Source organism: Cyprinodon tularosa, unplaced genomic scaffold (assembly GCF_016077235.1).
Source record: "Cyprinodon tularosa strain WSP-4 unplaced genomic scaffold, ASM1607723v1 ctg185, whole genome shotgun sequence".
NCBI lineage: Eukaryota > Metazoa > Chordata > Actinopteri > Cyprinodontiformes > Cyprinodontidae > Cyprinodon > Cyprinodon tularosa.
The window spans coordinates 1,450,098-1,477,388 of NW_024038643.1; the positions used below are offsets into that span (position 1 = coordinate 1,450,098).

General features: G+C 37.0%; 1 protein-coding gene across 2 annotated transcripts in view; it reads right to left on the reverse strand.

The window, feature by feature from the left end:
- Nucleotides 1-27,291, reverse strand: part of dock1 (dedicator of cytokinesis 1) — a 305,990-nt gene that overhangs the window by 256,573 nt on the left and 22,126 nt on the right. For both annotated transcript variants that reach the window (XM_038282563.1, XM_038282562.1), the window contains exons 2-7: nucleotides 10,222-10,305; nucleotides 8,988-9,028; nucleotides 8,823-8,878; nucleotides 7,355-7,451; nucleotides 6,367-6,515; nucleotides 4,746-4,881 (exon numbers count right to left, since the gene is read on the reverse strand). In XM_038282563.1, coding sequence (XP_038138491.1) covers nucleotides 4,746-4,881; nucleotides 6,367-6,515; nucleotides 7,355-7,451; nucleotides 8,823-8,878; nucleotides 8,988-9,028; nucleotides 10,222-10,305 — 563 coding nt within the window. The remainder of the gene's footprint in view (nucleotides 1-4,745; nucleotides 4,882-6,366; nucleotides 6,516-7,354; nucleotides 7,452-8,822; nucleotides 8,879-8,987; nucleotides 9,029-10,221; nucleotides 10,306-27,291) is intronic.

Below are 27,291 nucleotides of genomic sequence, written 5' to 3' on the forward strand. Positions count from 1 at the left end.
TCAATTTTATGGGTTGGCTTATGCAACCACAGGAAGACAATCTTCCAGGGATTTAGGCTATTACTTATGACAGACTACTGAAAGGAATAAATGAGGCCATTTTCATTGATTGGTGCTAGAATACTTTTAAAAGAAGATTTAGACCGATCTTCAGCAGACATTTTATTTTTACCTGTATCTGTAATTCGTTTGATGATCCATTAGGGCATCCAGCAGTCGTGCCTTAAGGTGCCTTCAGGTAACACTCATGCAATGCCACCTATTGCTTCCTATTGGTGATATTTTCTTTAATGTGTTAATAAATGTTTCTTTCAGGTTTAAATTGAGACGTATGTAACATTTGTTCATATTACATTTTATTTTATCACGTAAATTGAGGAAGGATGATCAACAATGGCCTCAAGTACTCCCTCAAAATTAGAAAAGAAAAAAAAGCAGCAACACACTGAGGATCGGTTAGACTATTGTCAAAATATTGATATCGGCATCAGCATAAAAAGAATATATATATATATATATATATATATATATATATATATATATATATATATATATATATATATATATATATATCAGTCAGTCAGATTGTTTAAAAACTAATGTAAGCATTAAAATATGGCAAAATGTTTTGTGTTATTTAAGTAAAGCTAGTTAAGAATCAACTATTTACATGTTCCTCACTTTATCAACTTAATCATTGTTGGATTTGAATTTTCTTTCTTCAGATTCCTATTCTTAAAAGAAAAACAATGCTAAACACCATAAATGGGTCTTCAATTTTTTTTTTATGTAATGCCAGACAGAAACAAGACAAAGCTCATAACTGTGTTATTGTGAGTAAAAGGTTAAATTGGTTTAATTGTTACATTTCAACACTGATTGCATCTTTAGGGACTAATTTCTAGGTCGTTTGTTGGATGTCAACACAGATTTCTTAACAACATTTTATTTACAAAAGTCAAACAATATAATCAATTGTTTATGTAAAACAAGTGCCAGCTAAAAATCACTTAATTGAGATGCTTACGATATTGCAGTACTCCATCATCTGAAACAGTACATAACATTTGTGAAAATCCTACAACTGCATAAAAGAGAGAGGATGTGATAAAGCAGAAGGCAAAATCAGGAAAATGAAGAACTAAATGAAAATACAACAAGATAGCTGTTGTGATCATATTTTACAGTACTTTACTGAAATCATGCATCTATGCTGTATGAGCTGATGGAGGACACATACTGAATAGAATCCTTCGTTGAAGGAAAGAGTAAATAAGGAGGAGATGAGGGTAAAAAGTCTAGAGGTGTCAGAGCAAAGCATTTGGAAAGAGGGGACAGGTGATGTAGACCAAAGAGAGGAAAACAGCTTCCAAGATAGCTCTGAACATATTATATTATCATCTTATCTTCATCTGGTTACAAATTTATTTAAGTAATGCAAAACCATTATTTAAATGAATAACAAGAACTTTACAGTTTATTTTCATTTTTTTCTTAAGAGAGAAAAGAGACAAAGTGCTCAGACAGTTTGGAGGTTGATGTTTATGCAAAAGCTTAACCTGTCAATATAGTATCTCAAAAGCACAAACTGGCACTTACAACATGGAAGTAAATAAACAGAGTATCAAGAGTTTTTTTCCTATTTATTTAGCATAAAGGTTTTCAGTATTACTTTCTAAACAAACCCTTGTTGCACAGTTTGAGCTGCTTTTTTATTCTTACTTTTATCGATTTAAGTTATCTCTGTGGTTATTGTGGCTTTTTCTTTTATTAAATGAAGATTACCAACAATTTTATCCATGTGTGTCATCACACCATTTGATTGAATCTATAAATAGTTTAAAGGTTTTTAGACACACTGGAGGATCTTAACCCTCAGTGTTTAAGGCTTACTCCCACGTCATGATGCACAAAATGAATTACAAATAACTGAGAAGAGTCCATTGGCGCCTTGACATCATCGCTATACGGAGGCTGCAGAGTGTCATACATGTGACAAAGTCTGCATCCTGCATGAGTTCAATGATGAGGTACAGAATGATTGACCTAACAGTATGTCTTCTGTGTATTTAGTACCAACCTGCTGCTACTGATAACTCGTATTGGAGCTCATCCAGTATAAGTCTAGCAAACTAGCTGTCTCTGCCAGGAGGACAGATTTTTTATTTTCTGATTATAGGCTAAATTAGTTACCCTTGTTCCCTTTAACAGGATATTTATCATGACAATTCCGATTTTAATCTAGATTAGTAAAAAAAAAAAAAATCTTGCCGTTTCTAATTAGGTTATTAAAGAGTTATTAAGAGGAAAAAATTTTGTCGTTTGACAGCAACCAGCATTCTCGTTCTCATAATTAATTAAACACATGTACAGGTTCTTGGTTACGTTTCTCTACAGTGCATTTTTGTTAAAATGAGTTAGAAACTGCCCTCCTTTTGTTTAACAATTTACACTTTGCTCCTTATTTCCCAGTTCAACCTTTACTTTGCAGAACATTTGCTGCTTATCAGCAAAGCTTTGACACTCCTTAAGTAAATCATATTTCTAATGGGTTACCAATTTAATTTATAAAATTTTGAAGAAATCTAAAACCATTTTCAACATCCATCTTGGATGTAACATGTGGATGTTCTGAAGACAATCAATACAAATATTTTACCTGTTAACATTGTTAAATAATTGCAGGTCCTTCTCAAAATATTAGCATATTGTGATAAAGTTCATTATTTTCCATAATGTAATGATAAAACTTCAACATTCATATATTTTAGATTCATTGCACACTAGCTGAAATATTTCAGGTCTTTTATTGTCTTAATACAGATGATTTTGGCATACAGCTCATGAAAACCCCAAATTCCTATCTCACAAAATTAGCATATTCCATTCGACCAATAAAAGAAAAGCGTTCTTAATAAAAAAAAAAGTTAACCTTTAAATAATTATGTACAGTTATGCACTCAATACTTGGTCAGGAATTGCTGAAATGACTGCTTCAATGCGGTGTGGCATGAAGGCAATCAGCCTGTGGCACTGCTGAGGTGTTATGGCGGCGCAGGATGCTTCAATAGTAGCCTTCAGCTCAGCCAGACTGTTGGGTCTTGTGTCTCTCAACTTTCTCTCCACAATTTACCACAGGTTCTCTATGGGGTTCAGGTTAGGAGAGTTGGGAGGGCAATTTAGCACAGTGATACCATGGTCAGTAAAGCATTTACTAGTGGTTTTGGCACTGTGAGCAGGTGCCAGGTCGTGCTGAAAAATGAAATCTTCATCTCCATAAAGCTTTTCAGCAGATGAAAGCATGAAGTGCTCCAAAATCTCCTGATAGATAGCTTTATTGACCCTGCCCTTGATAAAACACAGTGGACCAGCACCAGCAGCTGACATGGCACCCCAGACCATCAATGACTGTGGGTACACGACACTGGACTTCTGGCATTTTTGCATTTCCTTCTCCCCAGTTTTCTGCCCGACTCTGGCACCTTGATTTCCAAATGACATGCAAAACTGAGCAACAGTCCAGTGCTGCTTCTCTGTATCCCAGGTCAGGCGCCTCTGCCGCTGTTGCTGGTTCAAAAGTGGCTTGACCTGGGGAATGCTGCACCTGTAGCCCATTTCCTGCACACGCCTGTGCACGGTGGCCCTGGATGTTTCTACTCCAGACTCAGTCTACTGCTTCTGCAGGTCCACCATGGTCTGGAATCGGCCCTTCTCCACAATCTTCCTCAGGGTGCGGTCACCTCTTCTCCTTGCGCAGCGTTTTCTGCCGCAGTCAGGTCGACAGTCTTACCCATGATTGGGGTTTTGAGTGATGAACCAGGCTGGGAGTTTTAAAGGCCTCAGGAATCATTTGCAGGTGTTTAGAGTTAATTTGTTGATTCAGATGATTAGGTGCATAGCTCGTTTAAAGATCTTTTTTCATGATATACTAATTTTGTAAGATATGAAATTTAGTGTGCAATGAATCTAAAATATATGGATGTTAAAGCTTTATGGTTACATTATGGAAAATAATGAACTTTATTACAATATGCTAATATTTTGAGAAGGATCTGTAGTCTTTAATACATGGAATTCATCCCCTGAAGGATTTACCCCAGGCTCACACCGACTCTGGTCTTACCGTTGCCGTGCGGTGGATGCGGCGCCGCAGTGATTCCAAGTCATTAAAAAGACGTAAACCTCTCTCACCGGCTGCTGAGCTGTCCGGCTGCGGTTACCGAGACACTCCGGCGCTGCAGAAAATTCCACAAGAAAGCTATCCTTGCGGCGTGCCGGAGCCCTCCGCAACAAGCTCTCGCAAATATCCTTATTTGGGCCGTGTTATCGTGTGAAGTTACGTGAACTCAAGTGAACTTCTGTTAAATCTCCGGACCTGTTGCCGGAGCCGCAGAGCCGCACCGCACCGTAGTCAAAAGGGCGGTGTGAGAGGGGGTGTGTGGGAGTTGCGGTCTCCGTCGGCTCAGTAACCGCACTGGAGCCAGTGTGAGCAAGGGGTTAGGATATTCAGGCAGACTAGATGCTTTGCATTTGACGTCAGAATGTCAATTACACTCAGCAGAAACTAAACAACTGAGTTGGAGTTAGAGAAAAATGTGTTTTAAAGCTGTACAAAGTATTATAATTCAGCCTACCCGATTATGTGACAATAGGAGAACACTTTGTGTCATGCTGTTTTCCCATTTAAATCATAATTTATTGTCCACATATTGTCTGGATGAAGAACAGTTTAACTGTTTGCTTACCTTCTCCTCTCTGATCCGGTCATCAATCTGCTTGGAGGCTGCTTCATGTGCTCTGAATAGGCTCACAGTGCTGGTGAGGTCTGGGTCCAGAATGTTTCCATCTTTGTCTCTGACCACCAGATCAAGATTCAAGTATCTTGAATTAAATAAGAAAAAAGGGGTGAACAAGTACATAAAAATGTCATGATGAGTGATACCAAGAAAAACACGTGGTTTGCATTTTTTTCAAAAACTGAACAGCGTAACCGTGTGCTTCCAGGCAGTTGTCTCATATAATATTCCCTCTGCTGCACTCTTCTCCTTTAAAGCACACCATGCCATTTTTTTTTTTGTCCTCCAGTGTTTCTGCTCAACAGCAGGCTGCCAACATGCAGCTAATGGTTTTCTTTTCAACACATCAGTATCTGGTTCTGCAATGGTAAAGCAATATCTCTACAGGGCCGGAGTTTAACGCTTCATCATAGAACCAGAATCATGCCTAAAAAAAATGTACTGGCAAAATATTAGCTCGTCTTTTCACAGATACAATAACAGCTAACTCATTGTTTCAGGAATTGATTCCATTTTCCAAATAAAATATTAAACTTCCCTTTGCTCTTAAAAGACGCTTGGATAAGGCAACAGGCAGTTGTTTTTTCCTTATCCCAGTTATGATTTTTATTTGGTTCAAGACTGGCCTTAACTGAAAGAATATGACCACTGTAGTCCAAGTTGTTGACGTGTGTTAAAGCACCAACTCTAGCCTCAAAGTATGCCATGGGTCTCCAACATGATGCACCAAGCAGCCCCCGATAACCACATGAGGCTCCCTAAGGTCCTGGTCTGAAAAAACCACAACCCATGAACTGCAGCTTTTTTTTTTTTTTTTGCTACTAATGCTTTTTTAGGGCAAGGCAAAGCAAATTTATTTGTATAGCACAATTCAGCACAAAGACAATGCAAAGTGCTTTACATGATTAAAATATAGCAAAATAGAACAGAATCAAAGCAAGTAGGAGAAAAAAAAAGATAAAATAAAAAATGCAGAAATAAAACAGTTGGATTAAAGAAAAAAAGAAAAAAGAACACACACTTAATTGAGCTAAAAAAATAGATTTTTACTAGTTTTTGGTTTCTTTATATCATCTCAGTTTTTTTTTTTTTTTTTTGATAGTAACATGAGTTAATTGCACATGAAGTTCTAGTGAAATTTGACTTCAGTTCAAAGGTCAGTACTGGTGGTCCTTCATAAGTCTGTGCCCATGGTTAGTTCTCAGTGTCAAAAAAGTCAGTGACCCCTGCTCTAAGCCTTGTGGATCTCCCACAAGTTCTTGATTTGGCTCCACTCTTTTTATTCTTTCACCTGTTTTCCCATAACTGAACTTGGTTTTAAAGCATTTATCCAAAACTTTACGTAGCTCACTTAAAAAGACTTCAAATACTACTAAGTGATAGGTTCCGGACTTCTATTTTGATAAATAGAAGAAGCAAACTCTGTGGGTGATGAATCTTTGGAGTATAGCTTTTACGTTTCAGAGTGATTTATGATTTCACATTTCAATCATATTTAAATTTAACTGCACAACAATAAAGTATCAAAAAAAGTAGTTTTCCCAGAGAAGAATGAGACTAAAATGCTCACTTGTTGCCATAGTCGATCTTGGAGGTGACTTTCTGTTTGAGCTCAGTGAGCTCATCCTGCGGGAGGGTGCCAGACAGGATCTGCGACCGCCATTCGATGAGGTCGTAGATCATGTCACGGACACAGTTGAACATCTCGCGCTTGTCCCCCTTTCAGACAGAACATAGTACAGCTGTCACAAAAAAACGCCAAGAGGCACTAAATTTTAACAACAGGGTAGCCACTATGTGTCTCAACCCTGCACAAAAGTATTGGAAAAAACCTTTATGTAAAAAGTTGAAACAGGCAGACGATTATGTGAATCATTTTTTTGCAGTCTCTATGTCGTTGGAGAATGCAATCATTTATTTTGTGTAAAATTAAGTGAAAATGAGAGCACTCCATGATGTAATTTTTAAACGTTTGCATAGATTCAACGCTACTTTTTGCAAATTGATCAATAATGATCTAATCCAACCTTGGGGTACAGATGCATTAAAAAAAAGATTCCACATTTCCATCATTTTTAAAACAAAAATAAATATAGCCAAAATGGAAATCTAAATATACAAGTGCTGCTTTGAGTTGCTGTAAGCCTCTGAGCACCCAGTTGAATCTTTACACAATGGCAAAAAGACATCAACAAAGACCTCATAGAAACCATGATTGCTTGTTGTTAATCTAAGTAAGGCAACAAGACCTAGAAATGAACAGAGGAGGCCTCTAGGGAACAGAATTTCCTTCATGGGCCCTAATAAGTGACTGGCTAGATAAAAAAAAGAAACAAAATATATATATATTTTTGGAAATGCTAAGAGCTACAAGGCGTCATAACAATCAAAGAAGAGGAATCTAAATTAGCTACTGTTACAATCTTAAAATGAAGTCAGAGGCAGATATGTAAGCAGCTATTTAAAACGTTTCTCATTTTTTTTCTTTTTCCACAACCTCTAAATCGGGCGTACACGTGACATAAATGTGAGCATGAGATTGAGAAAAGATGACTCACCACATATAAGTCTCTCCATATGGTAGCCCATTCTCGCAGTGTTGTGGTAACCTCCTGAACCAGAGGGAGCTCAGTGGGGATGACCGTCTCCTTTTGCCTGCAGTAACAAATAATGCCCACAACACACTACTCTTTAGAGAAATAGTAGTTACAAATACTCAAAATTAGCTAACATGAGCAGTAGTAAGGTGTTTAAAAAAAGTTCCGAGGACACAGAGAACAAGTCCTTGTTTCTAATAAATACATATATTTTTAATTAATTTTCAATTCAATTCAATTCAGTTTATTTATATAGCGCCAATTCACAACACATGTCATCTCAAGGCACTTTACAGTTCATAAGATCATACTGTCAAATTGATTCAAAGTTTTCTACCTAAGGAAAACCAGTTGATTGCATCGACTCACTGACTCGAATGCAAACCCTCACACCAAGCATGCTTGTAGCGACAGTGGAGAGGAAAAACTCCCTTTTAACAGAAAGAAACCTCCAGCAGAACCAGGCTCAGCGTGAGTGGCCATCGGCAGAGGCCAACTGGGGTTACAAATTACATGTTTAAAATACTCATTTGTCATGATACTACTATTATAACATCAATGTTGTTGTTATTATTTTTTTTATTGTATTATGAAATGAATACTTCAATTTTGGTAATGTAACTCAATTGTAGTGTGGTATGAGAGATGTTTGCCTACATCCACATTGTACTGTATTTGTGAGCATGTATATTAGTTTGTATGTATATAGGGATCTATATGCTGTGTTGTACTGTAATGTTGCCTCAGCCTGGTATGTTTTCTATATATTCTGTCTCTTGGACTCCTTCAAAAATAAGATGTTTCATCTCAAGGGACTATCAAATAATAATTAAATATGTAAGAAGCTAACTTTATTATCAGATCATTCAGAATGTGAAGAAGCAAGAGGGAATGGAACTGCAACAGAAAAAAGGAAGGCTAAATCGAGGAAAAAAAAAAAAAAGCCGGGTCCTTTTTTATTAATTTGAGCTTTTGGCTTCAGTTTTCAATAGAACAAGTTAGATTTCGATATTTGGAGACTTTTGGAAACATCACAGTCAAGCAACGAATCAACATTGAAACCTACGGCACCATATGAGGACACTTGTAAATCTCAACACCCTTATTGTTTTGCCTTTCCCTTTCTTTTAGTAAAACAGTAGAAGGACTAAAATAAGAACTATAAAAAAAAAAAAAAAATTGAAAGCTGTTTTTTGTTGTTACATGTGACAAATCTTATGGTAGAATATGAATTGACCAAAACAGCCAATAAAAGGTTAGCACTTTAAAGTTGATAAGACTGGAAATTGTTCTTCCACTTTTTAATGTGGAATTCTTGATGCATTTAAACTTTAAATAAAATAAATTGGAATTTTTTAAAGATATTTTATATATCAACCACAGAACAAATGTACAAGCATGTGTTGATAGAGTTTATGTATATACTGACCCGCTGCCCTCAACTGTGGCCTCCTTTAGGTGTATATAGCAAGCAGGAAATATGCCCTAGAAGAGGATAAAGTTAAAACATTACATTGTAGAATATCTTAAGAAGAAATAAGTATCAGTATTATAAATACAAATGTGCATGAGAGTGTGTTCATCAGCATGTTACCTTTTTTGATTTTCTCCTTAGCCTGTATCCTCTATACCAGTCTAGTGAAAAACAAAAAACACATTACTCTATCAAGTGTTGGTTTTTTTCACCTTTTGCAATTAAAAATTTAAAATAGATAAGAAAAACTATCATGAGACACCTTAAACATCCATTTAAGAGTTAGAAGAAAAATCAGGGAGGCTGAATAATACCATGCTGAGTCATGGTTTAGAACCACCTACAATCTCACAGTTAGCATTAACACTTTATAATCGAGAACATAAGTGAGGTTGTGATGATGTGGGCTTTATTTTGACAAAAACAAAACCCACTGGACCTTGCATTAAATCAGAAGACTTTAAACTGTTCTGTGTTGTGAAGTATTTTGACCTTTAATTTTTTATTCATCTTACTTTTCAACCAAAAACAGATAGAAAAAAAAGAAAATGAAAAAAGCACCTCCAGCAAAATGTTCACGACAAAAACTTTTTTTCTAATAACTGTAAAAGCTTGGAGTCAGCATCTTCCAACTGCTGTGATGGAAGCTGAAAACAGCTGTAAATATACAAAAGCACTAAACAACAAACCAAAGCGGCATACATCATAGGGGGCATATATAGGGTGCCCCTTGTTTTTTTTCATGAATAATTTTCTAGCAGTGTTGTGCAAAATATACTTCCCCACCTAAGCTCAGCAACTTTAAAAACCTTCAAAACTTTGTCCCAACTCTGCAGTCAAAAGTAAAAATTCTCTAAAATAAAAAAATGAGGTCTTCCAACACAGTTAAGGCATAAAAACTGCCTCCTCTGCAGAGCATCAACCTCATTTTCCTTATTTTTTAAATTAAAGATTTTTACAAAAGTCTCAAATTGGAATAAAAAGAAAGTGAAGTTGATTTCCAGCACTGGAAAAAAAATCTAAATCTTGATAAGTCTTTTTTTTTCTGAAAATAAGTGCATTTCTTCTTAGATTGAAGAGGTAAAAGAGACATTTTGCCAATGGAATAAGACAATTTACATTTAAAATAAGAAAACACAATTGCATTGTCTTATTTCAAGTGAATATTATGTAATTATCTTATTTAAAGAGTAAAAATACTAATTTCATTGGAAGACTGCCTAATTTACCTACTCAAATTAAGGGTAAATACACTTAATTTAAGATTTTTTTTTTTTTTTACTTATTTCTAGATTATTTTTCCAGTGAGCTTGTCAGTTTTGATCATGCATGGCATCTCCAAGCAAGTTCTCACCTTCATATGTCTCAAGTATGTGCACCGTGTCTCCGATTTGCAGTGACAGCTCCTCTTCTCCCCGCCCATCATAGTTATAGATTGCTAAAGAAAAAACACAAGAGGGGACAATATATGAGAGAAGGATATTACAGGTAAGAATTTGGCTCCCTTGAGGATCTAAATGTGTGCCACTGCAATGTGTATGAAAAATTATCACACATTTACAGGATATCAACCCACTCTCTCTGACAAACTGTGACGGTCGGGTCTGGCACCAGTTTAAGCTGTGATATCAACACATCTTAACACCTACTGAGGGGAAATCAATACAGCGGCAGGATGCTAAACTACAGCAATAACAGAGAAATTTACAACATGATTGAACATAAACATATAATGGTAGACAAGAATTATCTTAACTATTCAAAACACTAAAGTGCTAGATGAGCTTTTAATCCTACTCATAAACACTAAAAAAACGTGTTAATTACAAGCAATTTCATAACTTCTAATAACCTAATGTCTCACTAAGCGGCATGTTTTCATAGACTCTGTATAAATCAATATGTAGTCATAATAAAAAAAGACCTTAAGGCTAAATATCTTTTACTACATGAAAAGGCAAAGAAACACTGCAACATAATACATTTAAACAATTACTAAGCATATTTTTGTATTTATTACCGGTAAGGTATATTTCTCTAATATTTTTATGCAAACTGCAGACCAATCAATCAATCAGAAATCTGGATTGGCCAATATTCTCTTGATTGGTGATCAGAAGGTAAAACATTGAAAAATTGTTTAGGTCCATAAATCCATCAGCATCAACATTTACTTAGATCCTTTTTTTTTAAGCTTTATCAAAATCTTTAAGAGTTAAGAGTCATGAGCTTTGATGCATGATTAACAATATTACTGGAATGCTTTTATTTAATGTTTGATTCCAAACTACCACTTCAATCAAATAAACTGCACATTCTATTTCCACATTATGTGCTGCAATCCTTAGAAAAAAGAAGAAAAATCTAAATCAGTATGTCAAAAAAAAAAAGCATAAATGAAACAGGAAAGAACACTGCTAGAAAACTATCACAGCTGGAAGATTTAGGGCACATTAAAACTGCTTATCTGGTCCAGGAATCCATCCAGGCATGGGTTCAAGTGTGAAAAATTCACACATTCAGTTGTGTTTTATTTTAAGAAATATTAGACCAGGTCAAAGATGCATGTAGGTGCTTGCTTTGAGGGTATTAGTGCTCCAGTATTAAGCTGATCAGAAAGAAAAGATAATCACAGACCGGTGGATCCACTCTAGAAGCCGAATTCTCGCATGGTCAAAAGCGTTTGGCTAAACATCTAAGATCAACATTGAAACAAGGGCTCCCCCACTGGATTATAAGCCTGGCGGGCCACAAAGTTTTTGCTTTACTTCTTCTGCTAAATGAACTACTGTAATATGTTGGTGAATTACAACAATAAACATTAAATCTGATATTAGAAAGTGCATTAACACTAAGAGAGACAAAGCAAAATGAGCAATATGCAAGAGAAAAAGTAGGAAAATAAGCACCAAAATCCATGCCATCAGCATCCTGCTGTGGGAATGCACACTGAGCCACTTGAACAGAGGTTTCCAGAGGTGAATGACTGCTTAATTAAAAAAAGACCATAGCTTCAGGCACTGCAGCCTTCCCAGCAGGTTTATTCTGCAAGTGTGTTATCCATTTTCCCCCTTGAACCACCTGCCACTTGAAGCGCTCATTAAAGTTCATTACAAGTCACAAGAACACTGCATTGTTTTTTTGTTTTGTTTGATACAATTACCTCTAGGGGGCTTATATTTGACAGCTATGCAGAACAAAGGGTTTGTGCTTTTGTTGCTTTTGGTGTTGTACTTGAATCATGTTATATGTTCTGTTCTCTCGAAGCAAATGAACGAGCATGTCTTTCCTCCTGCACATTTTTTTTCAATACATGATGCCAGTCCGCTCTAAGAACTTAAAACGGGCAACAAAACGCCCTATTTTTTTATTGAATGTTCACCAGGGCGACTGAAAGTCTAATTTTTACAGAAACTATTCTACCATAAATGTGCTATTTTTTTCTAGATTTGAGGTAACAACTAGAAAAATAAACATTAAACGGTTTAAAAATCACATTTTTAAAAAGGGATCATATCCAGCTAATCATTGTATCAAAGGTTAAAACATTTTTGATCAACCAACACTGATTTTGCCCAGTTTGTCTTTAAAAGGTATGAGAAAATATTTATTTTATAACCAAGATGAACACAAAATTTCCTCTTACCATTTTAAATTCCCTTTTGGCATGTAGAGTATCATATTAAATGCAATTTCAGAAACAGAAAACATCTATGTAGATTAAGAATGAAGGCTCCAAATGACAGACACCTTTGCTATAATATGCCTGCCCTTCCTGTTATCTGCTGAAAAGTGTGTTCTCTTCCTGCCTGAATTAACTGCAGAGCTTTCTCAAAAAGGTTTTATATTTGTTGTGTGCTTCCTTTGAATTTACTTAACAGCTGAACCATTATGACAATAGTTTGAGTTAAATTCCCTATTTAAAAGCATCCACTTGGGGAAAACATAAAGAGTTACCCTCAAAGTGAAATATTCTATTCGTCTGTTCTATATATTCTAAAGCACCTATCATCCTGAAAAATGAACCGATTCAAAATAACAGCTGCTTTCTTTAGTAAAAATTGTTGATTTACATAATATTGAGATGGTGCTCAATGCAGAACTTTTGACCATTGAGATGTGCAGGACTAAAGGAGATACAAACCCACATAACTGTAATGTTTTGCATGTTGGGATGAATACGAGGAGCTGGGAGTGGTGGATTGTGGTGATGGGTAATGACTGGGATTCCATGACTGGGTTTACATTTTGTCCGTGGTTTAATAACCCTCAGCGTGGTTGATATTTGGGTACAAAGGAACAAATGAATCCTGCCTTCTGGTTAACATTTTGTGTTCAAATGAATCCACATTAAGCCGGCGTTCGTAAGTTTTTAGTCTAACAAGTAGAGCAGCTAGAACAGCGATAACAACCTGGTGCTGATGGACCAAACACATTTTTTCAAATATAACTATTTTTCATTCATTTTTTATTTTGTAATTAATTATGCAATTAAAATTGCTTTGATTTGATATTTGGGACATTTGATTTTGTGGCATAAATAAAGCCTAAAACTGTGTATGTCACTTGTTTAATTCAGCACAGTTCTTTTTGTAGTCCATTTTCCAGGGCATGTCCACAGTGCATTTTGTCATCACCAGCGACAGTGCAAAGAGCCCACAGAAGCCTCTAGAATGTGAGCCATTGGCTGACAGCGGAACAAAAGGAAGAACATTCATTTCAGCCCCACTAAAACACAAAAGGTGCCTAGAAAGATAGAAAACAACACAGTAACCTAAAGGGAGGGGGGATTCATCTGCTTTGAAAAGCAAAAGCAGCATAGCTCTATGTAGCAGCAGTATTTATAAGATATTTTATATCTTATTTTATGACGGTACAAACATTTATGGTGAAGAAGAATTCTACATGTTTTCTTTCTTTACTTATTTATTAAGAGATAAAAATAATCTTTCCTACAGAATGCTGAAATAAAACCCTGTACAGCCCACTACATTTAAGGCCATTTCATCGGCAAGTGCTTCTTAAATATAAAAACTGCTGTTCTAGGAAATCTCAAACATTGTTAGGAACATTAGTAGAAGAAATACCATGATGGGGACCAACACACAGCAGACAGGTCAAGGAGACAGTACAGAAATAGTGCAACCTGTCCAAATGTCCATCCGAAACATGACTGTCCAACCAAAATGAAACACCCAGTGACAAGAGCAATAAACAAGAGAACGAACCTAACAGGTACCTCCGAGGGAGTGACAAAGATTATTCATAACTTTATGTGCACCCTCTGGCCTTAAAAGACTAACACATCGCCAATATTTGCGTTGTGGGTTTTTTTTGCTTCTGTATCAGTTGATACAGGGATGTGCTCATCGATTCATTGGTGCAGCCAGTAGCCAAGGCTTGAGATCACAAAAGGCACATGCATTGGCATTCCCTACATCTGGTTTCCATTGTTTATTTTTCTTTGGGTTTTCTCATAAAAATGTGTTCAAATTGAGAGTTTATACATTTATTATCACCGTCTCATTTCATCATGTAAACAGAGGAAGGAAAAGAGCTATTGGCCTAAAAGAATCGCCACCATGGCGTCAAACTACCGTATTGCCCGGAATATAAGACAACCCTGATTATAAGATAACCCCCTGTTTTCAGGATATTTTCAGGAACAAAACAAAAAGACAGATAAACTAAATTTATGGTTGGTTTAAAGAAACTATTTTATATTGAAGTGCTAATAATTTCATTGAAATAATATTGGAGTCAAAGATTTGTGCAATCAAACAATAAAAAAAACAAAGTAAGGACACATTTAATCGAAATCTTGCAACATTCAACTTGAACGCATTCCGAACTTTGCTCATGGAAAGTCTCAGAAACCTTCATGAGGCTTTTACTCACAGAGGTCCTCTACCTTGCTGCTTCGCTATCACTCCTTCTCTCACCTTGAGCTCTGCTATTTTTGATAAGCTTTTCTTTTGCCATTTACAATGTTCTGTTTTTTTTTTTTAACGTTCCACCTTCTGACATTGCACTCTGTAACTCCGTACTTCTTGGCTGCCTGAGAGTTGTTAGATGCATGTCTGAAGACCACCAATATTTTAAAACTGCTATCAAATGTCTACAAACTTGTCCAACTTTTGATCGTCCCCATTCTGGGCAGCAACTTTCCTTTTGTAGTGTCCTTGTGACGTCTTCTCTGTGGCGATAGTAAGATGACTCCAGCCACAGTGAGCTCACCGGCGTTACAAAAACAAAACTGGCGCCCTCTGCTGTTGTGTTTGTGTAGCGACCCTAGACAACTGTCAGCCTCTATAATTATAAGACGACTAGGGGTGTAAATAATAATAGTTTTGTATCGATGCATCGATCCAACAGCCAACGATCCGATGTATCGACACGTCTGCAAGAGTATCGATTCATGTTTGTTTTTTTTCCTCCGGTCTATTTTTATCCATTTGCTCCAAGACTTAATTCTGGATCTGATGTTGCGGTGGTGCTAAACCTATTTTGCCCTCCTACCTCGCTTCCTTCAGCCACTACCCTCTTTCCGCTTGCACACACACATTCACATAAAAAAAAACTTTTCTTATATTCAGGCCAATAAGGTAATTGATACCACCCCTAAAAAAAAAATAACAAAAATTGGTCGATCAAAAACGGTTACCAAATCTCCACAGATACCCTTGACATAGTATCTCTAGGATTGAAACACGATGGAGTAAGCATCATGCAAATGGATTTATTTCTTCAGCGGAACATGGAAGACAGGAGGTGGTTTATAGAAAGATGCCTTAAATACTGTGCTATCATGGTTTTACATATGTTTAGGGTTACAGAAGACCTGTTAATGGGGCAAATGTACCATAACCAGAACATTGAACCCCTAGAACACAGCTGAAACTACAAAGTAATGGTTTACATCCAAGCATATTCAATAATCAAAACCTAAAACTGATAGAAAATATTTGTTAACACTTAAGAACAGAAGCTAAAACCACCCTTATCAAGCTTTAAGATTTTGCTAAGAAGAAAACATTTAAATGACTAGGTGTGCAAATTTGATGAAAGCCTATCTTCAAAGACAAGGAGCTTTGATTGCAGTGAAATCTTATTCTTGAAAAAAAAGGACTATGTTGGCTGAATATGGATGCACTCCACACCTTTCAGAATCTTTCTCCCATTTTGCAATAAGTGCTTCCTTGTGTTGCTTTATTACATAGAATCCAAATTAAGTTTGGGTTTGCCTCCTCATAACATGTGATAAAAGATCAAAGTCCTAAATGCAGCTTGAAAATCTCAGTGTTGGTTTGGAAACGGGACAGGTTAGTCTGAATTTGCATGTTTTCCAAACAGCAGACGAATGACCCACATCATTTGGAAACATAATCCTTCCCATTTCAATAGAGCATCATAAAACATTTCTTTCAATAAGATTCTCCAATATCAAACAAATGGGAGCTCAGGGAACTGGGGATATCCTCTCCGGATAAGTCTTCTTCAAATGAATACAAACAAACAACCCTGGGAAGAGACTGCCTAAATGGCGGCCATTAAACACGGCCCGACATCAGAGGCAATGATTGCACGGTTTGCTGGAATCACCCAAGACATTCCAGTCACGTGGGGATTAAATGACAGCTCTGATTACTCATAAACCTATATTTGCATATCCAAGTAAACTGATGTCAATTAGGGAGCAGTGAGGGAGAGAAAATCTATCAGCGGAAGAAGACGAAAAGCAAAAAGTGGACCATGTTTTCTCTCGAGTGTGGCATGCAAATTATTTTCTGGAAACAGGATAAACAGCAGCATTATTTGGGGGGATAGGGGTGGGGGGGCTCATTACCATACATAACCTCACGCATATGGGCATGTAAACTCAGAACATTATCATCAAAGGAAACGAGTGAGGAATCAAATTAGGGAACTATCTCCTTAGCCAGCATACGTCTACACCCTCCCTACAATTATAAGCAGCCTCATCTAAATAGTGGACTGATTGTAATTCTACACTTTGCATGCAGTAATGGCCTGCACTAATCCATGCAGAGTATAACATATCATTACACTGTGACGATAATATTGTAGGCTGATGAAGAATGGGAGGAAAAGCCCAGAGAAAGCTCACTGGAAAGAGTCTGAGTCAACCAATGTTTTTGTTTGAAATCCCTGTGGGCAGAGCTCCTAAGCCATCCAGGAAATCTCAGACAAAATGGATTCTACAAGAGAAGAACCCATGAGTGGAGCCTGAGACAACTCTGAATCTGGAGGGGCTGAGCTGCTACAGTGACAGAAACAATGTGAAACTTTGAATTAAAACTCAAAAGAGACCTCTCACTTCCAACTACATGCAAATACATCCTGCTGTTCAAGCATGGATGAGCGATAGGTTGATCAGTGTCAATGTCAAGCCTGGGCTGCATCTTTTTAGGCATCAGAGGACTCAAAGATGATGCAAATAAGGGCCAATTCATCAAGACCACTTTAATTAAGTTTGCAAAAGCTTAATCGCCTTTTACTTCCATCTAATTCTCATTCAAGTATGAAGGGAACATTTGAAATTTTTCAACAAAAGATATTTACATTAATACTCAATTTTCATCAACATGCATGCCCTTCGTATTTGTACTATCTGGGTCTGTTAACACCTAAGTTTTCTTTTGGCTCAAATTAAAGTCATAATTGTTCAGCTTCTAATTGAGGAGTGGCGAGTTATTTGCAATTGTGTAAAATATTTAAAGAGCTACAGATCGATCATTCGACCAGCCTTAAAAAACAATGCCCACTATTCTGATCGCAGTATTACCAATCCCAGATACAGTACGTGTTGCCAATATTTTTGAGCAAAATCTTCGAGAAGAAATTTTGTTTCTCATTTCATTTACATGATAAAAAAGACAATATATTTAGTATTTGATTGCTTGTTAATAAAGGTTTCCTTTGATACCTGTGTACTACTGCTACTATTTAGTAAATGGAAGGGAGTGGCAATGCATGAACTTCAAACCATTTCAAGACCTGGCTGATGAATGCAATTATGAATCGGCCCAGGCATGCATGTATTGGCTGATATCATCTCTTTATTAGCTTAGAATTTGCATATGCCCTTAACCCCCACATTGCTCCCTGGGCCCCGCACGATGGCAGCCCACTGCTCCCCAAGGGGATGGGTTAATGCAGAGAGTTCAATTTGTTGCTCTGTACTTGTGACGATGTAATGACAATAAAAATGCTGGAAAAGAAAAAAAAAGTATTTCATGACATTTGGATTACATTTGACAAGCAAGATGTACTGTCGAAGTTTTGTGGATTCAAAAACTCTCCAAAATACATCTTGCCAGAAGCCAAGGAATTAGCCTCGATACGGAAGTGTTTCGGAGCAATGAAATGCAGTGACGAGTATGATGTCACACCCTTAACCAGCGGCGGAAGGTTAAATCACAACAAAGATAGCTGGCGATTCATGGACTGGACCAAAAGTGTGAATGTACCTCTATGTACCTCTAGCCTGGAGGCTATGTACCTCTAGGCTATGTACCTCTTCCCCTTGCCCTTTGGCGCAAGGGGGAGCATATTCGAGAACTCGCGAGAACTTCGGCGGCGCTGGCTGGAGTGTTTATCTTCCAAAACAACAATGGCATGTCTGCAAGATATCACGGTCACGGAGATGGATCTAGAGATGCTAGACATCAAAGAGGGACAGGTTCTGTTAATGGAGTTGGCAAAAAGACCGATTCAACTTTCATCGTAGTTGTCCACTGTAGTTCTTCCTTGGTATTTAAAAATTGCGTGCCCTGGCACCGAATGGTGAAGGACTACAACACAGACAGCCGGAGGGGCATACCAAGGACCAATCATAGCTGCTTTTTGTCTGCACACTTCCACTTGAGGTCTCCGTGGGTTTGCAACCCTCCCATGTGTAGTCAGGATTTTTTTTTAGGTGCGCGACGATGGTTGCAGAACCTCTGTGCAGGGGGCGTAGTCGCTCACAGAGACAAGATTTGATGGCTGCAAAGGCTATGCGTAAGAAGCATAAATTGGCCTTAAAAGGCATGAGTTACAGTAACTTCACTTGCATTTCTCAAAATCTTTGAGAAATACAAGGATTATCCTTCGACTGTTTAGAAGACAAGAAAAAGACCTTGAAACTTGAATGTATAATGAAACTTAAAAAGTATGATTATAGTTATGCATATTATAAAGAAGTAGTTAAAAAAAACTAATTTAAGGCCTAACCAGTGGTGTTTCAAATCTATATTACACAGAAGTGAAAAGATTGAATCTCTACATTTTGCATGATAACGATATGTAGATAAGTCTATTTTTGCAAAAAGGCAAAACTCCTTTAGGACAGAAACAGCTACTCTCAGAATCTTGTCATGTTTGAGGAAAGAAAAGGAGAAAAAGGATGAACCCAAAATGAAACTGAGAAGGGAATATAAATTTAATACAGTGTTTAACTTGAAAGAGGAGGTCTTTAACAAGCGCAGAGTGGACTGAGAACACCCTTCTCTGTGCAGCAAGAATGAATAGAGGATGATTATTCCACTCCAGCTGCATTTCAGCTCTCAGAGGACAGAAGGACGAGTTAGCAGAGAGGAGCTTCACAGAAACGTATTACACAGAGAATAACGAATTATCTGAAGTTAAGTTTTACTGTCAGCGACAAACCGGAGCCCAATTAATATACATTAGCATGAGCCGCAATTTAGAACAGACTCTTAATAATTCTGTGGATGACGAGCAACAAAGCTGTGATTAAAGTTGCAGAAAATGTAAAACTCCCTTAAGTATCTCAACAGGACTGATTATTAGGGCCATTGCTGATTAAAAAAAAAAAGATTGGCCACAGATTAGTACATTTTGAGAATAATTTCCCAGATGTCATAAAAATTGTATATTTGCAAAAAGATAATGCAATCTTCCCGAAATGATGCGGTAGCCTATATATTTGCAATATTTATAATGGGATATTCTCTGAAATTGTGAGGAGAAATTTGCAAGAAAATATACTTCAAGTGATAAAATGTGTTTACAGTTAAATATTTCAAGCTATCTGGGGCACTAAATCAACGTTTATGTTTTTAGTATTAATTAAATTCAATATATGATCCGTTTATCAGGATATTCCTTAATTACAAAAGCGCTCCAACATTTTCACAGACGTTCGTTCCTGCTGTACTTATGATGCATTTGCATAGAACCAGTTAGGAGTTTCAAAGATGGCATCCAATGCTTCACCTTGGAAGTTTGTATATATATTATGTTGTGTTATTTCAAATGATTTCACTTCAATTTTTAGAGTTATTTTTAAAAGCCCATCTAGGGACAAGTGCTACGAATTAGCTGTTGCTATTGCACCATGATGCAAACATGGGACTGCTGTTTAATTCAGTTTGTCTATGTAAATGTGTGTCTGTCCCTATCAAATAAACTTTAATAATAATAATAAAGAAGTTTGTGCAATTTAAAGTCAGATCCACATCTGTAGCATTGTTGACACTGGATGCTCAATGCTCCTAAGGGGCGTCAAGAGCACTGAGCTGCTGTGTTCTTTTTCTCCATCTGTCTCTTGTACAATGGCGATGCAATGGACAGAGTGGCTTGACTATTTGTTTTGATGAATGGGGAAAAAAGTAGTTTGAACATTTTTTTTAAGCGAGAAAGTTAACTTCCACTGGATTATGGTCCTACTTTTAAAAATACGGCTCTTTGGACCAGCAGACCCATGCATACTGGCCGGGACGGCACCGGGTGTCCCCAATGAAAGCTTTCTGAAGCAGGCCAGGTTGTTGAGGATTTCCTGCAGCAGTTCATAGCTGCTGCAGGTGAATATTATTTCCAAGTTTGTGGTAAAACCTGTAATTACCAAATATATTAAAATGTGAAATCAAATATTTTTCAGACAGTTCTTAACATTTTTTAGTTAATGTAGGCATTATAACCGTTTCACCACAATTCGGAAAGAAAATATTTTAGAGCAGTAATACTTGTCAGAACCTTTTCCAGGACTAAAAGAAAAATACACTTTTAACTTTTCATGTAAAACCAGTGAAGTTTAACCCATTTATACATATTAATATTCCATAGTTGTATGCTGAAAGCTCAGCAGAAGCAGAGATCACAGCTTGGCTTGGTTGCTTGACTGGCTTAGCTTCTGTTTAGTTAAGGCTCCACATCCGACAGCAGAAATGTAGATTTCCCAAGTTCACCTTCTGCCATTTTGGTCTCTTGACACTTAAATCTGAAATGTGCTGAAATAGTGGCCGCTTCTGGCGCTCAAGTCACTCTGCAGGATGTTTTGATGCCACTCTAGACTTTCCTTGTAAACCAGATGCCCTGATGCTCAAACCATGTTGGGTGAACAAACTGTTACAGTCAGTTAATCTCACCAGCTGTCAGTATGCAAGGTTCGCTAAACCCAGGGAGAATGTCTGATTCCCATGCACCATATTTTCAAACTTGAATAAAGACTGACTTTGCATAAAAACCATGCTTTTTTTCCCCCAATATGTAAAATCAAATTGAATTTGATCAATTTAATCACCCCAAGCCAATTCTCAATACATAGAATGGCTCTTATAATTCATTTTTCACAAACTCCACAAATTCCACAGTCCAAAAGTTCTTGATACCGCTACCCTAACCCTATCTTTTTATGCCAAAGTTTTTAACTTTGACATCTTTAAGTTTACAACCCTTGACCTGGAGAAATCATTTGAAGAACCATATTCATAAGTGTTGTGGTGACTGATTGGCAACATATCATAACTGGCCGATATTTTTGTAAAAGTATGTGATCATTGATAACTGATCACTGTCTTAGTTTGCAATAGTAAGACAGACTGCTGCAATCTGGTGAGTTAATAAGTGCAGAAAATAAAAAAAAGGTTCAGACAGCAGGTAAAGCAGCACACAAGTGCCTACAATCTCCTTGAGGAGCATGAAGGGGAGAGATAAGAAAACTCAAAAACAATTTCATTCTTTAGGTAGATGACCAGCTATGGAAGACTTTGGTTTTGACTGACTGCTCTCACAGTTGAACCATGCTACCGGGGATGAGGATATAAGTCCAACCAGATGGTCGACTCTTATGGTGAACATTTTATTCGTGTTAAAAAAAAAAAACGTTTCAATATGTGCAATAAAAGTCAATAGCTTGAGGTTTTTCATTTTTTTTAATGATCGTATCTGCTTCTTTCCTGTGTTCTGCAGTATTACTTTGCTTGGACAGAAACAACCAATCCTTGAGCCTGGAAGGACTTGGCACTCCGCCACTCTGACAATGCAAAACAGAGTTACTGTAACACCAGCACAAAACAATCAGCCATACTCTCAGTTAGTTATGATTTAGTAACTAATTATACATCCATCCATCCATACATACATTTTTTTGTTTTGTTTCCACCCTCTTTTCTATCTCCGTTTCTTTCTCTGCACCCTAAATTTTTATCCCCTTTCAAACCTTCCTTTCCATCTCTGTGTCTGCTGCATTTAATCATACGGCATTAAAGCCCAATTAAGTTCAATTCAAATATGTTTATCTGAAACATCTGTATCCCTGAGAGAAAGGTTCTAAATCTCAAATAGTCAAGAAGACTATTTTTTCAACAATTAATCACAGACACTTTTAGCAAAAAGCCAGAGTAAACACTGAAAATATGTAAAGATTTAAAGATATAATGCAATTTACTTGAATCTAGCTATAACACACTTAAAATAAAGATATACATTCAGTAGAGTAGAGCCATGCAAAGAAGAGAAGAGACAATCTGCTTTTCAGTAACTATATGGCACTAAGAGAGGGAAGCTAACAAAGCCGGACAGCTTAATTATTTCAAGTTCAGTCCAATAAAGTTAATAAAATAAAGAGGTTTAGAATAGAAAATCCCTTTATTGTCCCAAAATGGGGAAATTCTGGTGTTTATAGCAGCAAAAAGACAGAAAAATGTATAAGAATAACATACTAGTGAAGAGTTTAAAGATAAATAAAATACTGTGCTGTAAATTGTTTTAACAAAATAAAATTGTGCACCTGGAGCATAAATAAGCAATATACAGCTTTGGACATTTTTACAGTAATGGATATTTGGAAATAGCAGCAACATGACAGCAGCATGTTATTTAACTAAGCCTGAATGTAATAACGTATTCAGATTGTTAGGAATAGTGGTGGTTGTAGTGTCTTACTCCTGCTGGGAGGAAGGATCTGTGATAACGCTGCCTGGTGCATTTAGGGTGCAGCAGTCTGTCATTGAAGGAGCTCTCCGGTTATGCAACAGCTATATGATTTAGTTTTGGCATTCAGACTTAGATACTTCTAATTTAGAGGCAAACTTAGGACAGCAATGTCTAAGAAGAGAACAAAAAAAGCAAACCTATTTTCAACAGCCTTATAGCCATGTCTTCAGTTAGAAAATGGAGATAATGCCACTGTACCCAAACGGAAATTAATACAAGTGTAGCTGAGTTCCAGAAAGAGACAACCAGTTTTTTCCCCCCCTCACTGGGTTAGAAACACATATTTTTGTCCACCGGGAAAAAAATAGAAAGCAGGAAATGCTGCTGAAGATATGGCTGTATTACAATAGATGGGCTTCTTCCAGCAAGCCAGAAGGAAATGCTGACACTTTTTATGTCTAGAGGAAGTTCAACAATACATTCAGCAGATAAAAAAATATGAGAAAAATGAGACTGTAAAATTTATTGTTTACTGGAAGGAAAGGTGGAGTTTTACAGTCCATGAAGAGATAAGCAAGACAAAGATCGGAGCAGGTGGTTAAAAATAAAAAAATCTAGCCAGAACTAGATGCCAAAAGGCATTGGTAATGCCTTTTGGCACAACTTCCTGCTTTTCACCAAGCCCCTGCAGAGGCCTGTGGGTACGATACAGCAGGGCAATAACTTTGCTTCCATTGCTTCTGTGGAGCTTTAATTGAAAATCATCTTTGCAGTACATCAGGGAGAGAGAGAAAGAGCAGATCTAAGCTCTTTACAGAGCACTGAGCAAAGCCTTTCACTGAGAATCTCCAACACAGTAGTCTAGTGTTATTTGTAGTAGTGCATGTGTATTTGTGCTGGCTCTGAGAAGCAACCCTGCTTGCACTTTGCACACAGATCGAAAGCTGCAGAATGAGTAATGGTTGTAGAGAGGCTTTTGCTTTTACATGTTAAGACAATCGTTAAATAAGTTATAATATATTAAAATAAAAAGTGTTGTAAAATCTTCAGATTACCTAAACTTTTTAACAATGTGCATAACTGTAGTATGAGGAACATGATAAAGGTATCAAAATTAAAAATGTTGTTTACTTAAAACAAACTATAAAATCCCATGTGTTTTCTTCTAATTTGCAGCCCTAAAGCATTCCATTGCAGCACTGACTGACTGTTCAGGAATGGCTGGAATGCGAATCTCAGGTACAATGCAGTTTCTAACAGTTCTTTTTTTTTTACAGGATTTCCCTGTATGCAGCCCTCTGCATCTTCCCCTCAACTCTGAATATCTTCCAGCACCATGTGAAAAGAGGAACTGTGTTTTTACAAGCAAATTTGCACACATGTGGCATTAGTTTGCACTGGATTTTATCAAGAGAAACCAAATCAAATAAGGCACACTACTATTGCAAACAATGGTTCTAATTGCCGTTAAAAGATAAACAAACGCAAACCATACATAAATGTCCTTCCACAACTATGCAAAGCTTTGAATTACTCAAGGACATTTTATCATATATATAAATTAAACATACACGTTTGTAATTGCAATGTAAAAAAAGGGGTGGGAAATGTTCAACGGTGTCTATAGTTCTGCAAGGCAAACATTTTTAATAATAACAATAATATCTTCACTTATTGATGTTACATTGGAGAAATTTACCTCTGCATTTAACCCATCCCCTTGGGGAGCAGTGGGCTGCCATCGTGGGGCACCCAGGGAGCAATCGGGAGTTAGGGGTTCCCTTTTGCTCCCCTCAGACCCTCAGGTTTCCAAGCTCTATGCCCCAACAACTAGTCGTGCATTCCCCACTCAAAGGACTTGCAGGACCTGTTAAAAAACTAATATATTAATGTGCTGTATGAGAAATCATAGTTTGCAGAGGAGCCTTCTCCTGCTCTGCAATGCAACTCTTGTGCAACAGGGCTAATGAGCACGCAATTACATTCAAACCTTAAGAGAAACTCGAGACTTGACTCAGCAGTTTTACTTTAAAACATCTTCGCTGACATTTAGCCAACAGCAGTGACTTCATCAAAGTGACACTGAACTTCTATCACTTCACATCTGCTGCAATTAGAGGTGCAGACTGACAACAGGAAATGCCTGCAACCTGTTTTCTTCACACAGCTATTTATAATCATAAAGCGGTGGCTGTCTTACCGTAGCAGATGTCACAGAAATTCCTGAAATACCTGGTTGTTGTAAGGAAGCAGTGTTCCAAAAACAACTGTGACATAAGTTAATACCCAACACTAAAACACTAGTTCAACATTCCTGCTTTATTCATTTCAGCAGTTTTTTATTTTTCTGAAACATTCAGTCATACAGGTACTACTTCTTAAATGTTGATCAAACAAGATGGAGATCACATCACCAAAGCTTGTTTCCCCTGCCACTCCAAAGCCTTGAAAGCCAAGGTATAATTTCTATACACATTTACCCGAGTAAAGTCTATTTACTTTTCTGGAGCATTGGTCATTTTAAAGATACGGTACATTCTGGGCTTTTGAGGAGGGGTTTGTTTACAGTTGCAGCCCTTTATTCCATTAATAGTGGCAGTATGTGATGTGGGTGTACAAATGTCGCTTTTCATACCTTACACTTTTGATTCAATTGTGTTTTGAGATGCTTTTAAGTATGCATGGACTAATAAATCCAATTTTGACAAAAAAAACTTTTTCTGTTTGTTTGCTGCTGCTTATTATTTTAAAGAATCTCACAGTTAAAAAGCAACTCTGGCCAGATGCATGTTGATAAAACGTAGGGCTTCAATCATAATTAATCAACTATTGGAAAAATCATCAACTAATTTAGTAATTGAATGATTATTCACTGTAGTATACCGATATGTCACTAGCTGAAAAAAGTTATATAATTTGAATAGACCACATTTTCTGAATTTAAAATTTGTTTTTATTTTAAGAGGGTTTTCAACAACTTTAAGCCAACATTTTTAACATTAAAGTTAACAAAAATAACCAGAAAAGCATTATTGTTATCAATGTATAAATGGGGTTCCCTTTCTTCTTCTGACAACCTCTAAAAAATTAAACAGGATGCATCTGATGAGAAACAAGCTGCTATCTTTGCAGAGGCAATGTGTTTACGTACGAAACCTTGGTGGTTATATGGCAGCACAGAAGTTAAGCTTGTGGTTCCTGTGGGATCCTTAGAAGACTTTAGGGTTTCGGTTTAATGTACCAATGTTAAACCTTAAAAACCTACCAAAAGTTGAAGTATTTAATAAAATTAACGGTAATTGCAAACTTGAATTTGCATATATACATAGCAGAGTAGATAAAGCAAAATCCTTTTTACTTTAGCCCCTGCTTGCAAAGAGAACACAGCTTTATGCAAAAAAGGTTGATGCACTCATGAACATCCAATTCACCTGCTTTTCTTTCAGTGAAATGAAGCTAGGAGTCAGGGATATTTTTGAGACAACTTCATCCAAATCCCTAAAGGTTGCTCACAAAGTCGAACTGCCAGTCAGTGGAATCTAAAACTGCCTCTAGAGCCTTCAAGCTGCAAGGTTTTGACTTTATCAAGTATTTAGCTAGGCACACACGTACACACAGATACAGAAAACACACAAAAGGCCATCTCATCAAATGCCAGGCTTGGTGAAGGGCTGTCTCCTACTGCATGCAGGCGTCCTGAGCCCGTCTGCAGCCACAATCAATGACTGACACCTCAATTACAAGACTCCACAACAACCGACGGGACATTTTAAAGGTGACAAATGTAACATTAATATGGACTGCTGCTAATATTAGGCTTGACATTTGTATAATCTCCACAGTCTAGGTACTGTTGAGCTCTAAGATTGTTATGCAGGAATCTCAACATCAGATTCGACAACTGAAAAACAATATAAGATAATAGAAAATCCACATTTATATAAGAAAAAAGACAGGCTGAGTGGAGAGTTTATACTGACTTACTTGTTGATGCCATTTATGATTAGTTTAAGGGCCTGCATTCTCCCTTATCCCTTACTGCTGAAGTGAATTCCCTTACAAAGCAGGTCATTTTAACCGCTGCTCAAAATACAGCAGGTAGGTGAGCTCATACAGTTCTAGTCGGTCACATCATCCGTTCAGGTGAAAGCTGAAACCTCAAACTGAAAAAAGGTTCAGTTATGGTGGTCTGCTAAATACTGGCGAGTAGGGGCGACAGTGGCGTTGGATGTAGGAGTTTGCC